General features: G+C 48.7%; 6 protein-coding genes across 6 annotated transcripts; 3 read left to right on the top strand and 3 right to left on the bottom strand.

The window, feature by feature from the left end:
• Window positions 1-94: 94 nt before the first annotated feature.
• Window positions 95-4,960, top strand: BO88DRAFT_442864 (penicillin-binding protein). Its single transcript, XM_025709986.1, has 5 exons — window positions 95-337; window positions 391-848; window positions 909-2,781; window positions 3,093-3,359; window positions 3,417-4,960. The coding sequence occupies exons 1-5, from the start codon at window positions 122-124 to the stop codon at window positions 4,824-4,826; spliced, it is 4,224 nt and encodes a 1,407-aa protein (XP_025564608.1). The 5' UTR covers window positions 95-121; the 3' UTR covers window positions 4,827-4,960.
• On the bottom strand, window positions 4,931-6,169 carry BO88DRAFT_442863 (peroxidase family protein). The gene is made up of 4 exons (XM_025709985.1): window positions 6,028-6,169; window positions 5,720-5,960; window positions 5,388-5,659; window positions 4,931-5,321 (listed from the first exon to the last, which is right to left on the bottom strand). The coding sequence occupies exons 1-4, from the start codon at window positions 6,140-6,142 to the stop codon at window positions 5,146-5,148; spliced, it is 804 nt and encodes a 267-aa protein (XP_025564607.1). The 5' UTR covers window positions 6,143-6,169; the 3' UTR covers window positions 4,931-5,145.
• Window positions 6,170-8,528: 2,359 nt separating this feature from the next.
• BO88DRAFT_480167 (uncharacterized protein) lies at window positions 8,529-8,957 on the top strand (the record flags this gene model as incomplete). Its single annotated transcript, XM_025712117.1, has 1 exon — window positions 8,529-8,957. The coding sequence occupies one exon, from the start codon at window positions 8,529-8,531 to the stop codon at window positions 8,955-8,957; it is 429 nt and encodes a 142-aa protein (XP_025564606.1).
• Window positions 8,958-9,562: 605 nt separating this feature from the next.
• BO88DRAFT_424354 (uncharacterized protein) lies at window positions 9,563-10,742 on the bottom strand (the record flags this gene model as incomplete). The annotated part of the gene is made up of 3 exons (XM_025708731.1): window positions 9,563-9,776; window positions 9,835-10,322; window positions 10,413-10,742. The coding sequence occupies 3 exons, from the start codon at window positions 10,740-10,742 to the stop codon at window positions 9,563-9,565; spliced, it is 1,032 nt and encodes a 343-aa protein (XP_025564605.1).
• Window positions 10,743-11,483: 741 nt separating this feature from the next.
• Window positions 11,484-12,688, top strand: BO88DRAFT_362863 (uncharacterized protein). The gene is made up of 3 exons (XM_025703927.1): window positions 11,484-11,990; window positions 12,052-12,280; window positions 12,342-12,688. Exons 1-3 carry the CDS (start codon window positions 11,620-11,622, stop codon window positions 12,531-12,533), a joined length of 792 nt encoding a protein of 263 aa, XP_025564604.1. The 5' UTR covers window positions 11,484-11,619; the 3' UTR covers window positions 12,534-12,688.
• Window positions 12,689-13,049: 361 nt separating this feature from the next.
• Window positions 13,050-13,971, bottom strand: BO88DRAFT_336806 (NAD(P)-binding protein; the record flags this gene model as incomplete). The annotated part of the gene is made up of 2 exons (XM_025702911.1): window positions 13,050-13,747; window positions 13,809-13,971. 2 exons carry the CDS (start codon window positions 13,969-13,971, stop codon window positions 13,050-13,052), a joined length of 861 nt encoding a protein of 286 aa, XP_025564603.1.
• Between the last annotated feature and the right edge of the window lie 582 nt (window positions 13,972-14,553).

Here is a 14,553-nt window from a genome sequence, read left to right as displayed (position 1 = left end):
GCTCTGCTCTCTCGATTCGGGCTTAGCTCAACACGTGCTGGATAATTACCCCGCACCCGCTGACTGTTTCAACAAAACATCCTCGCTCTTATGTCGCACAAGTACAACTCTATCATGCCTCATGGACGAGGACGATGTATTGGACTTGGGCTGTCAGGTTCTGCCGTGGATCAGCAACCAAGTCATTCTCATAGGGCAACAGACCCGTAATACCGCTTACGGCACTTTGGGATGCGAGCTGTTTGTTCTATCTCAGCAGATCCCAGCTATCAGCGAGACAACCCTTGCGCGACAAAGATTGTTGAAGATATTCAAGATTATAGATAAAGCGTGCTCAGTGGGTCTTCTCACACGCGAAATCCTGACGTTGTGCACTAACCCACCACTCAGACGTCGCGGAATGAAGCCGATCGCTTTCAGGCTCTGGGCAGAATCCGCAGTTATAAAGATTCAACGAGCAATATTAGACAGACTCTGATCAGAGAGACACAGGAAAGCCTGACACATTTTGTCCGGCACAGCCCGGAATACAATGCTCTCTTGCGACTAATTTCCGACTGTTCCACGGTGGACGAGACGGAGCCGCTATATACGGAGGAATACCAGGACGATAACGACATCAAATACTCAGGGTACCTGAACCAAGTCCTCTACACTCAGTTACAGACCTACGCTAAATGTGGCTGCCGCACTGTTCACTTGGAATCGACTCGACTGCGACTGAGTACTGACAATCAAATCTTTGACGATGATGTTTCCTTTGAGCTCGCCTTCAAGGCCAGCCCTTTCCCACCTACGAACCCTCCATCATTTGTGCAGTGGAAGGCCTCGATTGTGAAAGTACCAAGGTGAGACAAAAGGCTCGGTTGGCAGTAAACACAACTAACGGCCGACAATGAGTTGCGCAGACAGACTGATATCCAGAAGAGCAAGAAGAAAGTTGGGTTTGCATCCCCATATCGTGATTTATTATCGCCGAAACGCAATAGCTCGCTCTTATCCCAAAGATTAAGACGGCTAGAGCGGGGGGAATTCTGCAAGTTGATCGACAATCGCCTTGGCTGGCCCGTTCAGTTTTGTATTCAATCAAACGTGCTGCAAGTGATCGAACCACCTGATCCTAAGCCCCCCCGTGGCATTCGCCCCTTCGAAGGACTTTCACTAGGGCAATGGCTTGCACAAATACCTCATCTTTCGAATAAGGGAAAGTCTCATCTAGCCTATACCGTTGCCAAGTCTGTCTGGCAGTATTACAATTCACCGTGGATGATGGTACCCTGGACTCACGAGAGCATTCAACTGCTAATTGAAGAGACTGGCCTGGCAGATCAGGGAAAGCCACATCCATATCTGACGGCAAACATGGCCCGAGCGGTGGTTACTTCTACGGACTGCTATGATGCCGATAATCTCATGCACCAATATCCATACATTCTAGCCTTAGGGGTTATTCTTATCGAAATTGCCATCAAGCAGCCCTTGACAAGTGAAGAATGCCCTCATCCCTTCAGTGAAACTGTGGTTAATGACTACTATACGTGGGCGTGGACAACGGCACACAGAAGCAATTTGAAGGACATGGTGCATTCTATGTACGAGGAGGCTGTTATTAACTGTCTCAACCCTGAGCTATTTGGTGGCGACTCGATACAACAGTACGAGTATACAGAGCAGATGATGGCCCGACAGAATGTTTTATACGAGAAAATTGTTTCCCCATTGAAGAGATTATCTGAAGCCTATCAAGATGACTGGGGTATCCAGAGCGCTCCTACCGCGAAAACGCTCGACACAGTCGCTCACCATGTCATTCCAAAGACTTTCATTGCCTCACAATTCCCCCATAAAGCAGATTTCACGGTCGCAATATTCTGTGCTTTGCCGCTAGAGGTTGATGCTGTCAGTGCTCTGTTTGATGAAAGATTTGAAGACTTCAGCCTGTATAGGAATTCATCGGGAGACTGGAACACGTACACACTCGGTCGAATGGGTCGCCATAACACCGCATTGGTACATCTTCCGGGTATGGGAAAGAGTGTTGCGTCTCAAGCATCCTCTTCAATACGGTCAACCTATCCGAACATTAAGCTCGCCCTGGTGGTCGGAATATGTGGCGGCGTCCCATATAAGGAGGGGAAGGAAGAAATCCTCCTCGGAGATATAGTAGTCAGTGATGGGATTATCCAGCATGATTTCGGGCGAAGGATTCCTGGGGCATTTCTGCCTAAAGCATCGGTTGCCGATGGGCTGGGGCGGCCCAACGTCGCTATAAGAGGTTTCCTTTCGAAGGTAAAGACGATCATAGAACAACAGCGTGTTTCGAACAAAATGACGGAATATATGGGAGCTATAAATGAGAAGCTTGGCAATAACACTGCTCGATATCCAGGAGTTGAACAAGACGAACTGTACGAGCCAAGCTATCAGCATAAACACCGTGGCAGCACTACTTGCATCATATGCGCAGACTCGACCAACACTACGGTCTGTGGCGAGGTGTTTGATCTATCATGTCATAAATTGGGATGCAGGAAAGAAAACCTTGTCAAACGGAAGCGTCTTCAGGCTGCACTTACACAGGGGCATCCTCCTTCTCCGGCAATCCACCTAGGTCTCATTGCATCGGGGGATACTGTCATGAAGTCTGGACAAGACAGAGACCTCATCGCTATGCGTGATAATGTGATAGCGTTTGAAATGGAGGGTGCAGGGGTCTGGGATAGTCTGCCTTGTCTGGTGGTGAAGGGTGTTTGTGACTATGCCGACAGCCATAAAAATAAAGTATGGCAACCGTATGCTGCAGCGACAGGAGCAGCCTGCATGAAAGCTTTACTCGATGAGTGGCCATTTTAATTGGATCTGAGCATGTAGTATAAGCCACAAAGCTTACATAAATGATTGCTATACTCAGATCATGATAGATCTCACTCTCTGATGTTCGGGATATAGCATTAGTATTGAAGACCAATGATTTAGCTGGAATAACCGGAGGATCTGATCAAGGAGGCTCTTATGCATGCTGCCGCAAAAGCAAGTATTGATGCAGACTATTGGTTTCCTGCGGCCGTTCGGGGCTTATCTGCGGGAATTAGTGCCAGGCAGCTACGCCGGGCTACCCACGGACCCCGGTGCAACTTGACTCCTCACTCTCTGCATCTTCGTCTATCTCACTTCCTTCCACATCCCATCTCCCATTCCCTTTAACCCAGATCCAAACAGACTCCAGCGCAATGGTCCTCCGCCAGGAAAGCAATCCGCTCACTGCAGAATTCGACGCTCTCGTCGACAAACTGCTTGAAGAATGGCACATTCCAGGCCTGACCGTATCGGTTGTGCACGGTTCCAGCACCTACGCAAAGGTACCACCACCGTCCAAATTGCCATTGACCTAAGAACTACACTAACAATGAACTGAGGCCTATGGTTACGCCTCCTTTCCCTCCACACCCATGACCACCACCTCTCTCTTCACAACATGCAGCACAACCAAAGCCTTCACCGCCGCCGCAATGTCTTTAGCGATCGACGACAGCCAGTCCACTCCGCACCCAATCTCCTGGTCTACGCCCGTCTCTTCCATCATCCGTGACGACTTTGTTCTTTCTACTCCTTCTGCCACCACCAACACTACAATTGAAGACATCTTATCGCATCGGAGTGGACTCCCTGGCCACTTCTTTTCCATCAACCTCGCTCATCCGAATGAGACTTTGCGCACCGAGGTCCGCAGGCTTCGATGGCTACCACTGGCCTTTCCGCCACGGACCACATTCAACTACAACAATCATATGTTCATGGCTGCCACATATTTGTTGGAACGCATAAACGGGGAGGGTCTTGGAATGACACTGAAAAGAAGGATCTGGGACCCACTCGACATGAACGATACATACTTCTCCACTGCCGAAGTGCAAAAGCACCCGACCTTGTCCAGGAGACTAGTTAAGGGCTACACCTGGAATCCGGAAACACACACCTATTACGAAGAGCAATATATCAACTATGCTCCGATAACCGGAACTGGTTCAATGGTTTCTAACGTGATGGATTACGCAAAGTGGCTGCGCGCTATGCTTTACGAGGCACCCCCTATCTCGAAAGAGGGGCACACAGCACTCCGTATACCCAGGGCAGTCATTGCCGAGTCGGATTGGGAAAATATGCTCGCTCCGCCCGGTGCATACCATCTCTATACCATGGGATGGTTTATAGACTACTACCATGGAGAACAGTTGTACTGGCACACGGGTAGCTGGGTTGGATTTGGGATAATGGTCGGATTTTTGCCTGCAAAGGGCTTTGCATTTGCAATGATGGGAAATACCCAGAACGCGAGGATTGCAGAGTTAGATTTGTTCTTGTACCTCATCGATCAGCTGCTGGGGAAGAGCGGAGCCGAAAGAGAGACCCATGTGAGGAAGCTAGGGGCGAAGCTTAAGGAGATGGAACGGATATACAACGAGAGTGTCGAAAGTGTGGTAGCACGGCTGTATCCAGATCTGAAAACGAGGTTACCACTTTCGTTGTCGCTGGGAGCATATACAGGGACATATGCCCATCCTGGATACGGAGAGTTTAAGGTGTGTGAGGAGAGCGGTAAGTTGGTTGTTGATTTGAGAGACCGTGTGGGGAGCAGTAGGATGCGGTTTGAGCATGTCAGTGGAGAATTCTTCGTCGTCAAGTACTATAATCCTGAGGCCGAGGCTGTGGGACCAGACTATACGAAGGCCGAGTTTTACGTTGACGAGCAAGGAGTAGCGAAGAGCTTGGGGTTGGATCTGGAGTCTGTTCTAGGGGAGAAGATCTGGTTTCAAAGGAAAGAGTGAGCTGTAATAATCATAGCTACTAGTATTAGTGCAGGCCATTCGCCAGATACAGCAGATCGGGTAAGTATTAGGGTGGAACATCAGTGACCATCCAACTAGGACTCAAACATTTCCCAAAGCAGTAAATGATAACGATAATATGTTCTTCGAATTTATAATATTCCAAGCAGGACTCTTCATACACACATAAATCGTATATGCCAATCATAACAATGTGGACGACCCAAAGCTGATTTCATATCCATCCCCTAATCACACCGATACACACTCACCATCCATTCAACCCACTCCTATCCCACGCACTCAGAACAAAGTCCACCTAGTACCCCCTCCACCTCCCAACATGCACCCCACCCCTCTTCGCCAACTCCCTATCAAACTCACTCTCCCCACCGGTGGCATTTACAATCCTATTCAACATCGTTCTCAAATCATCAAAGGTGATATTGTCCTTCGCACGAGTCCACCCCAAATCAAGCGGAAGACGTTCATTCTCTGCAAAACATTAGCCAACCATAAACTCTCCACCATTACTTCAACCCCACCAAAGGATTGACCTACCAAAAAGATACTCCACCCTCGACCGATTTACCAACCCATTCTCCTTATCTCCAAGAACAATGATATACGCCGCCGTCTCCCCATAACTAAACGACGCACCCAGCTCGGACATGGTATAATTCGGGTTCGTAGCCATAGAGGTGTTAACACGTGCTTGGCGGGACAGAGCAGCCTGCTTCACGTCGATGATGGGGGAGGTCCAGTATGAGCGGGTTTCGTCGAAGATGGTTTGGTTGAAGTCGTGGTTGTCGCCGAAGAAGGCGTCTTGGCGGCTATACCATGATACATACTGGGTTAGATGGATGGAGTGGTGGGATGGGGGAGGGACATACCTCAAGCTAGCATCATGTTCGAGAATATCATGACGGCTTAGATCATTCAGGGAGAATGTGGTTGCGTTTGGGGTTGGGTTGGTGGTGACAGCTTCCTGGTGGAGGTATTTGGAGAGTTCTGCTTCGATGCCAAGCGCGTTGTACAGGGCGTTGATGGTGTGTTGCTCGGTGATGTTTTTGCCGTTGTGCGGGAGGTAGCCGTGGTTGGCGAGGGTGTTGAGCATTGGGCAGGGGGCGCGGACTATCATCAGTTTATGTTAATCATGGCTTGGCGTATGAAGGATCGTGGATAGGATAGGAATGTTTACCATCGTTAGGGCCGGGAGGGGACCATGGTAGTGGGTGCGGTGCTGCTCCTTGCGAGGGGAATGCGTGGGTTTGGGTAAGACCCACGGCAAGGGATAGTAAGGTGGTTTTCTTCATGTTGGTGGTAGTCGTAATAAAGAGCTGAATTTGTTATTCTGGGACTGTATCTAGGATGAGGATTTGATGGTATTTATATCCGGATATCCGGATGTAGGCCTAGAGCTGAGCCATCTACATTACAAATGCCGGAATATTACTTGCCATCGTCATCTGGAAGAAATTACGCCCGCGTTATTTTTATAATTGTGGAGTAGCAGGTGTAGCCAGTCATGCGTGAATATGGAGCAAGTTTCAGATGGCTCCGATCTGGTTGAGGGCACGATGACGGCCTTTGATGGGCAAGTCGCTAGCCATTTTGGACTGGGTGTATACGAGCATAGTGGTGGCACCGTTGGCAGTCACCATGTATGTGATGCATCGATTATACGATGATTGGCTGCACTGGCAGCTTTGGAATGCTCCGCGCAGCAAAACCCGCTGTACCCGTGGACAGCGATTTAGGACGCCTGATGCCAAGAGCTTGCTGTGATGTAATCACTCGTCCAAAGCAGTGCTGCAGCATACTTGGTGGCTGTCAACACCACAATAGCGGAGTTACATTCCTACATACCTGCATGTCTAAAATTGTAACAATCTGCTGCCTAAATAACGTCCCGTGGGAACATGAAAGCCTGCGTAGGATTCAGGCGGTCATATTCTGTTTTGATATTAGTGACAGCTGATAGGAGGATTATGCGGTGTTTGAATCTTGGCATTTCGGTAAACAAGAGTTGGAACGAGCTCCACTGCTAAGGCATCAGGATAATGTGATTGATCGGAGGCCTTTGCTATTCGCGACGGGTAAGGGTATGAATCCTACGGGAGGCATAAGCCGCCCCGTGCCAAGGGATCTGCAGCCGAGCCCCAGGCGCGGTCTACATTGGGTTTAGTGGCATCTTGACGAATACGATCGGCTCAGTTAGGAAAAGGACTTGCTGTCTTGGTGCGGTGATTACGGATACGTCGAGAGTAGCAAAATTGACTGTTGAGTGTGTATGGGATATATCTGTTTACTAGAGGGGTGATATCTACCATTTTTTTAAAGGTTGTGAACTGTGACTGAATGTCAGCAGCTGTACCCAAAAACAAATATAGAGTGGTCAAGCAAAAAGTAGCTCTATATAAATAACGGTTGATGGAAAAGCGTCCAGTCGGAGATTAATTGCTTCTTTCAACAATTGCCAGTCTTCACCACTACTGCATCGAGAACTCTTCTAGATTTAACAAATAACTCAATTTGGACCTCTCAATTACTCCAATCCCTTCCCCTTCCACGACCATGAGTGCATCAGGCCACGGAAGCCGAACAATCCTCATACGACAGCGACACTTGCAATGCAGGTGGATGGTGTTTTGAAATATACGGTTCTATGTTCTCGCTCGCAGCAGCTCCAACAATAGTATTCCTCTTTGGCACCTCTATGTCCGGCCATGATGTCCGAATGGTGTCTTCTCTCCCTTCGTGGCGTTGTTTTGTTACTCATCCCAATTTATCTCATCCAAAGCCTTTGTTGATAGTTTGGTGCGCATGGTCAGTCAACACACTTTGGCCCTGGAATACCTTGAGGAGGAAGTCAGGGAATAAGTTGGAGCTGTTGGGAAGGGGGCATAATTGAGCGAGAGAAGGGTGTGGGGTTGAGACGATAGTCACTGCTTGGGTTGCGGTCGGGGGGATAAACTCAAGGCAAACTACTACTATGATGGCACTGCACTAGGATGACTGTGTCTTCTTAGTTGCACAATCATCCAGGCCAAAGATTGTCTCCATCGGCCATTGTAACCACCGACGATCCTCCCTACCCAAGCATTCCTCAATGCCCCCCATGATATGTTCAGCCCACCCTCGAGCAAACCATACCTCATCATGGATCTTCATAATCACCAGGAAATAGGCCAGCAGTACCAATGCCACTGGCTCTCTCCTTTGGAAAACACTCAATCCAGGCTCAAAGCAACAGACCCAGTCATAAACCATCATCGCCAGCCTGCCAATCTTGCATCCTGTATCGTGTCCTTCCCCGCACATCTCACTGAACATCCGCTCCAACATAGCGATCGCATTAATATAACAGTGCTTCATAGTCAAGCCATTCACCTCGCCCTGCTCTTCGCTTTGAAGAATAACCCACTGTCTCAACCTCTCTAGCGTTCTCTGGTATTCAATTTCGGACGCCTTGCCTCGCTCACTAAATTGAGATAAATCACCGTTCTCTACCCGAGACTTGAGATCTCCCGATATCCGACAAAGCGTTCTCACACCAAAGGTTCTCGAGCTATTCGACCAGGCCTTGGGAAAGGTTCTATTCATAGACGAAGCATATCGCTTGGTAGGGGGCGACCGATATTCGAAAGAAGCCATCGGAGAGATAGTGGGTGCCATAACTAACCCAAAATTTGAGCAAAAATGTTCATCATTCTGGCTGGGTACGGCGAGCAAATGGACTTACTACTGAGTTCCAATCCAGGCTTACGGAGTCGATTCAGAAGAGTCATGACATTTGACAGCTTGACGGGAGAGCAGGCCACACAACTTCTCATTCAAAGCCTCGATGATAAAGGTTTCCTAGACACTTCTTCAATCGGGGTGCCGACGTACGAAACGCACAAGGAACTATGTGACCGGTTCACCTCCTTGTCCGTGGTCGACGGATGGGGAAACGCACGCGATGTCCATGCGATCAGTGAAGACATAGCCCGTAAGGTTCTATTGGGTTCAAGCGGGCCCGAGGAGACTTTGTCGGTAACCTTTGACGTGATATATGAGGGTTTGCGCGATATAGGTCGGCGTCGTGGTGCTATTCCTCCTACGGTGATGCCTTCTGTTCCAAAGTAGAGTGCACGATCTGTCACGAACATCCTGTCTTGGATGACTTGCACATGTCCGCTTTATGAGACTTCTGGAAGTCGAAGCTGAATGCTGTGCTAGTTTCAATGATCTGACATTTCATCATTTGCCGCTGCAACAGAATGGATAGGAATGACTCAAGAATTTTCGGTACCAGTTAGCCCGCATTTGGGGTTTTATGTGGTTTGGTTGTAGGTGAACGGGCACACGAGCAATTTGTCGACCACCACTGCTCTGTGACAGATTCCTTCAGTGACTCCTTTCAGTGACTCCTTTCTTCATTGATTCCGGGAGTTTATTTCACTATTTAGTGTCACAGAAAACTAAATATATGTATCAACACGATACGGCTACAGATCAGTTCATTGTTCAATTTATTTTAAGTTACTTGGCTTCTTAGGTGAAATGATCTTCATGAGACATAAATGATACAAACTAACCCAACGACAGTGCTAGGCGATAGCGTTTCAGAAACCATTGATACAGCCACATATTCCTATACCGAGCAGACAAGCCAGAACAAGTAACCAACACGAAGGCTTCAGTAAGTACATAACATGAGAAGAAGACCGGGAGCAAATGCGTCCATCCAGCTAGTAATGCTGCGCACGAAGGCTGATTGCTAGAAGAATCGGACCTAATTCGCGCATGGCAGCGGCGCTATGAGTGTTCCAGGGCCCGAACTGGTGCATGGTCATAAAGGGGTTATTTTGATTCTTTCCAGTTTGAAGATAGGCAATGTAATTATCGTCGTATTTTGCCACGGAGATGTAGATCTCCTGTCTATCTTGTGATATTATAATGCGGCTGTTGATAACGAGAGTCAGTGAATAGAAGGCAACACCTCGCAACGTTCATCACTTACGGCTTATTTCGAGGTGCAGGTAAAGCTGATTTGTAGTCCATTAGTAGCCCGGCCACCATTTGGTGGCTCTCTTGGATGCGAATCTGGGGCTCCTTCGTCTGTCTAAGCATAGGCTTAACCTCGACGATGGCCTTGATATCCCCACTGGAATCCGCGAGATAGCCATCTGTTCTGGCTTCGAACTTTGCATTCGTAAATTCTGCAGTCAATGCCATTCGATGCAGAGACCAACTGACAGGGAGGTTGAAGTGGAGTGTGAGAGAATCAAGGTAGACCAGCAAAGCGGTATTCACAATTTGTTCATCTTTCGTCGGGGGGTACATGAATTCATCGTCGGGGCTTATGGTGCTCCAATGGGAAGGGGGGGAGAAGGAGGACAAGGCCGAGGGACTTTTGTCTGCATTGTCGACCACATGAGGCGTTTCGAAGGTCTGGTTTGGTTTCCTTGAAGGGGTCGCGGGGTTGAAGTCCGGTTGCCTGATCGGAGGCTGTGCGGGTTGCGCCCTAGAACGGGTGTTATGGACTTTAGGAGTGAAGGAAACACCACTACCAGAATCATCTTGCTTTGTTTTCGAGACCTGAAGTTGGTAATAACGGGCTGCGGCAAAGGTCCCTTCCGGGATCGGGCTTCTCGGGTCGAAGGTTTTACAGTATTTGTCCCAAGAGGAAACATGTTTCAACATGGCGTTCGCACGTGGCAGCCATTGGCTCAAGTCGTAATAGTCCAAAAATGCAGAAGAGGTATGAGATTTCCAGAGCACTCGGAGCATGAGGAACTGCTCCCTAGGAACATGGGATGCGGATTTCAACGGCACGTTGTGAATGGTTTGGCTGCTCAGTCCCAAAAAGTTGACTTGCTCTTGCCAGGCTCTCGGTGAGTCCGGGACTTCGGTGGATGCGTCAACCATGCTGGGCGAAGTAGCGACCAAGTTTGAAACGAAGAAGATCTTAGCAGAAACGCAATGTGATGTTTGATGTGATGGACTTTATTCCTATTCTGATGATGGAGAGAACGGTCCCTTTTATGTCGTCGGGTAGCACCCCTTAGCCGCTCTCGCAAGAAGATCGGGGGCTATAGACATGGCGCCTAAGAGTTGCCGCCTCAGCCCTTGTCTCCCATGTCAAGCGGTATGTAGGTTAGGACAAACCACCCAATAGATAGGGCCTAGCGGACAGTTGGAGGCCGACATGGATTCTGTTCCCTGCCAATGTTATCCTGTAGTAGATCATTCGTTACTATTTGCGCACCTCAGTAACATTTAAACTCTCTCTTCTTTTCACACTGGTCAATCAGCTTCGTTGTCTGATGGTTGACCTAGCCCGACCTATACCGAGCGCCTACTTGGCCAATGGTTAAGACGACTAATTATAGTTACCACCATGTGTGTGCGGCTTTGGGGTACTTTGCTGAGACGGAGCCAGCAGCACACTTTGTTTTAAGCAGGAAACGATGCTTCATAGCCAATAGATGCAGGAACGAAAGACAATGAACGGAGAGGCCAGAATCACAGCCGATGCAGCCAGGGCTGTGATACCGCCAGCGGCAACGAGGATCGACTTCTGATTGGCTCAAGGCCCGGTGCGGGGCAACGCGAGCAGATTTCCGTCGTCGAGGATCATCAGCCGAGAGCCAGCCTCAGCCCATACCCCTTCCTGCTATATAACGCGGACACTTGCTGCGAACACATAAGATTGCCAGTCCTTTCCTCACTCTCCTCTACTTTATACAATTGCTTAATTTAGTGTTTCTCTCATTGCCAATAATTTCCCTCAAAAGCTGTAAACATGGAGTCCAACACTGAGTCACGCGATCGGTACACTCTCCGCAAAGCACTCACCCTCCTGGAGAGGGACTTTAGCAGCCTGGAAGATCAGGGTTATTATACCTTAGACGAGACCCTGCTAAAGCGATACCACATCCAAACGGAGCCTCTGAGCCTCCGTTGTAATGATTCGCTCGCACCAAAGTTTTTCGGTCCATTTCTCGCTCAGGGCATACCAGAGCCGACAGAAGAATATGTCGATCGAGATTACAACACTGCCAGACTCACCCTGTCCAGCGAATACGGACGGTTGATCTACATTTACCTCCAGTCATACATTCGCAAGTTGATGATCGACTTTCCCGCAGTCCGACGCGTATGGTCAAGCAACCAGTAAGTCCATAGTCATAGTACCTTCCGTTCTTTCATCCTTCTTTACTAATCAAGTCTTCAGAATCGGGGATTACGGCTTCGGTAACCTTTACCGCACGTTTGAACCAGAGTTTGGCACATTGTCAATATTTCATGTCGCCAAGGCCGCCCGGCCGCATATTAAATGCATCATGCACAATGACCTCAATGCAGATGACAGTCATCTGCTATACGGGGAGGTGTTGACCGTCGTGCGCATCATATTGGGCCAACTGAAGCAGAAGGTGTTCGTAAATGACATGATAGCACCGGTAAATGCACACCCATTTCTGCGATCACAATAAAAATGAGCAATGTTAACTGAACTATCAGGTCCTACTTTTCTCACTGAACAGACAGCGCCCACGTGTCATCGAGGCATATTACGATGGCCAGAAATTGGTGTTACGCCACACTAAATCCTATGACTTCACAACCTTGGACAAAGCCGAGTTCAAGACGTTCGCACAATGGTTCCTTGGCGATCCTATCGGTGATACATCGAAAACGGCAGTCCGAGTCTGACTCGTCGAGCAAGAGGTCTGGGTTTTCTCCGGTTTCTGGTTGTTTGAGGGTTTTATAGCTATTGCGCGAGGGTTGTGATTTTGGTCAATTTCTGCAGTGATCCCCCCGGCTTCTGTGCTGTGTAGTTTCTCTCAATGAAGAATGTTTAATATGCGTTCTATCACCTTCAACCGACTAAAAACCTCTATCTTGCGTACCAGCTTGCTGATGAAGACATTTATCGCCCGCTGATCTGGGTAAGCAGAAGCGATATGACTGTACAGACTTCCTAATCAATGAAACACTCAAATTCCACTCTTCGAGGGCAGTACTCCACTCGTCGATCCCCGTACCCTACTCAATGTCAACTATTTACCCTTTTGCAATGCCGAGCGACTTATAATACGTGTAAGCGTCTAGCAGATCATTACGACCAAACGACCCTTGCATCAATCACTGGCTTAAACAAATTAACCTCAATCGCTACAGCCGCATCCTCTTACAAGTACAACGCTTCAACTTCTGCCAGACAAGCCTTTACCAAGCAGTATGCCCACCGTCCACAATCACAGTACTACCGGTCATGAAGCTCGATGCATCGCTCATGAGCAGCAAGGTAATGCCCCTAAACTCCTCCGGCCTTGCTAGCCGCTTCATCATATTTTCTGAACTCCATAGCTCCCTAGTATCCGGATCCTTCTCCAAAACCATCTTTGCCATTGGCGTCTCAATATGCCCGGGACAAAGACAGTTCACCCGTATCCCACCCGCACCATCCTCCCTAACCTCAGACCACTCCATTGCTAGACTCCGCGTCAGCTGGATTACTGCGGCCTTGGACGAGTTATATATGGCAGACTCCATGCCCTTGTTGGCAATTATACCGCTCATACTTGCCACAAGGAGGATGGACCCGTGGCACTTCATCTCTAGCATCGCTTTCGCAGCTGCCACAGCGCTGCGAAAGACGCCGGTATAGTTGATGTGGATCACGTCGTCAACATTCTTGGGTGTGTGGCTGATCGCACTAGCAACGTAGTTTATTCCCGCGGCTGCAACGAGACCGTCCAGACGATTGTTTTGTGCTGCGATGTCGGCCATCACAGCTTCAGTATTTGCATCGTTAGTTACGTCCATGCGGCGGTAGCTTAAGGATCCACCGAAATCTGGGTTGGCGCGTTCTTCTGCTGCATGGAATTCGTCATCTGGTTCAGGAAGCCTATCGAGACAGTATACTGTGTACCGTTGACGTGAGCCATAGAGTTGAAATTGATATGAGTAGAGAGAAAATATCACCTCGTCCGCCAGCTTCGACCAATGCCTCGGCCATCGACAGCCCCAACCCCCTTGCACCACCCGTCACTGCAAATACCTTTCCTGCAAGAGAGAACTCTCGGAAACGATCACGGGCTTTCTCAATCCTAGGTAGCCTTTCTTTCACATGCGGCTGCCCGGCCATAGGTCGTGTGAAGTTCGATAGTGCGCCGAAACCTAGGGGTCTCCCACCCTTAAAGTTGAGACTTGAGAGGCCAAAAGCGGAAATATGGGGACGAGACAGCGCTACTCTGGATTGTCGCGATAACATCTCGAATCTACTACTCCTGACACAATGAGCCTCCCTCTCTAAATTTGATCTACCGGGCCCTATCGTCCGGCAATGGAGTATATATTTCTTCGATCAAGGTCAGCCGACGAAATCGAGTGAACAGCTCAAACCTTGATGACAGATGGGAATAACTTCATTTTGAGTTGGGAGATTCTGATTATCTGAAGCCCGTGCGCCAAGAATGTACATATGTCAAGCTTCCGTCATCATGGACGCAAGGGCTGGGCAGCTGACACTTCCAAGATACAAGGGCGAAGATGACTTTGCTGTTACATGCTTTTCAAATATAGTACCAGTTATATAAAATTACAAGCACAATATCCTGCTTCACAAGGATACTGGTAGAATGATCTTCATATTACGTGTGTCAGGATATTAGCGGCACATGGTATGTTTCCGCTATGGTTTCTTACAGATTGTGGTTGAATGGTGACT

The sequence above is a fragment of the Aspergillus vadensis genome (genome assembly GCF_003184925.1).
Source record: "Aspergillus vadensis CBS 113365 unplaced genomic scaffold BO88scaffold_7, whole genome shotgun sequence".
NCBI lineage: Eukaryota > Fungi > Ascomycota > Eurotiomycetes > Eurotiales > Aspergillaceae > Aspergillus > Aspergillus vadensis.
The sequence above is the reverse complement of the archived record's forward strand: the minus strand, read 5'-3'. Positions and strand labels throughout refer to the sequence as shown.

Excerpts from the sequence above, each read along its gene's own strand:
- BO88DRAFT_442864 (XM_025709986.1), top strand. The coding sequence starts at position 122 with ATGGACGAGGACGATGTATTGGACTTGGGCTGTCAGGTTCTGCCGTGG. Across the intron at positions 849-908 it reads TCGATTGTGAAAGTACCAAG|ACAGACTGATATCCAGAAGA; the intron begins GTGAGACAAAAG and ends TGAGTTGCGCAG. Across the intron at positions 2,782-3,092 it reads CCGACAGCCATAAAAATAAA|TGCCAGGCAGCTACGCCGGG; the intron begins GTATGGCAACCG and ends TGCGGGAATTAG.
- BO88DRAFT_362863 (XM_025703927.1), top strand. The coding sequence starts at position 11,620 with ATGGAGTCCAACACTGAGTCACGCGATCGGTACACTCTCCGCAAAGCA. Across the intron at positions 11,991-12,051 it reads CGCGTATGGTCAAGCAACCA|AATCGGGGATTACGGCTTCG; the intron begins GTAAGTCCATAG and ends TCAAGTCTTCAG. Across the intron at positions 12,281-12,341 it reads TAAATGACATGATAGCACCG|GTCCTACTTTTCTCACTGAA; the intron begins GTAAATGCACAC and ends CTGAACTATCAG.
- BO88DRAFT_442863 (XM_025709985.1), bottom strand. The coding sequence starts at position 6,142 with ATGAAGAAAACCACCTTACTATCCCTTGCCGTGGGTCTTACCCAAACC. Across the intron at positions 5,961-6,027 it reads CCCTCCCGGCCCTAACGATG|TCCGCGCCCCCTGCCCAATG; the intron begins GTAAACATTCCT and ends AACTGATGATAG. Across the intron at positions 5,322-5,387 it reads GAGGGTGGAGTATCTTTTTG|AGAATGAACGTCTTCCGCTT; the intron begins GTAGGTCAATCC and ends AATGTTTTGCAG.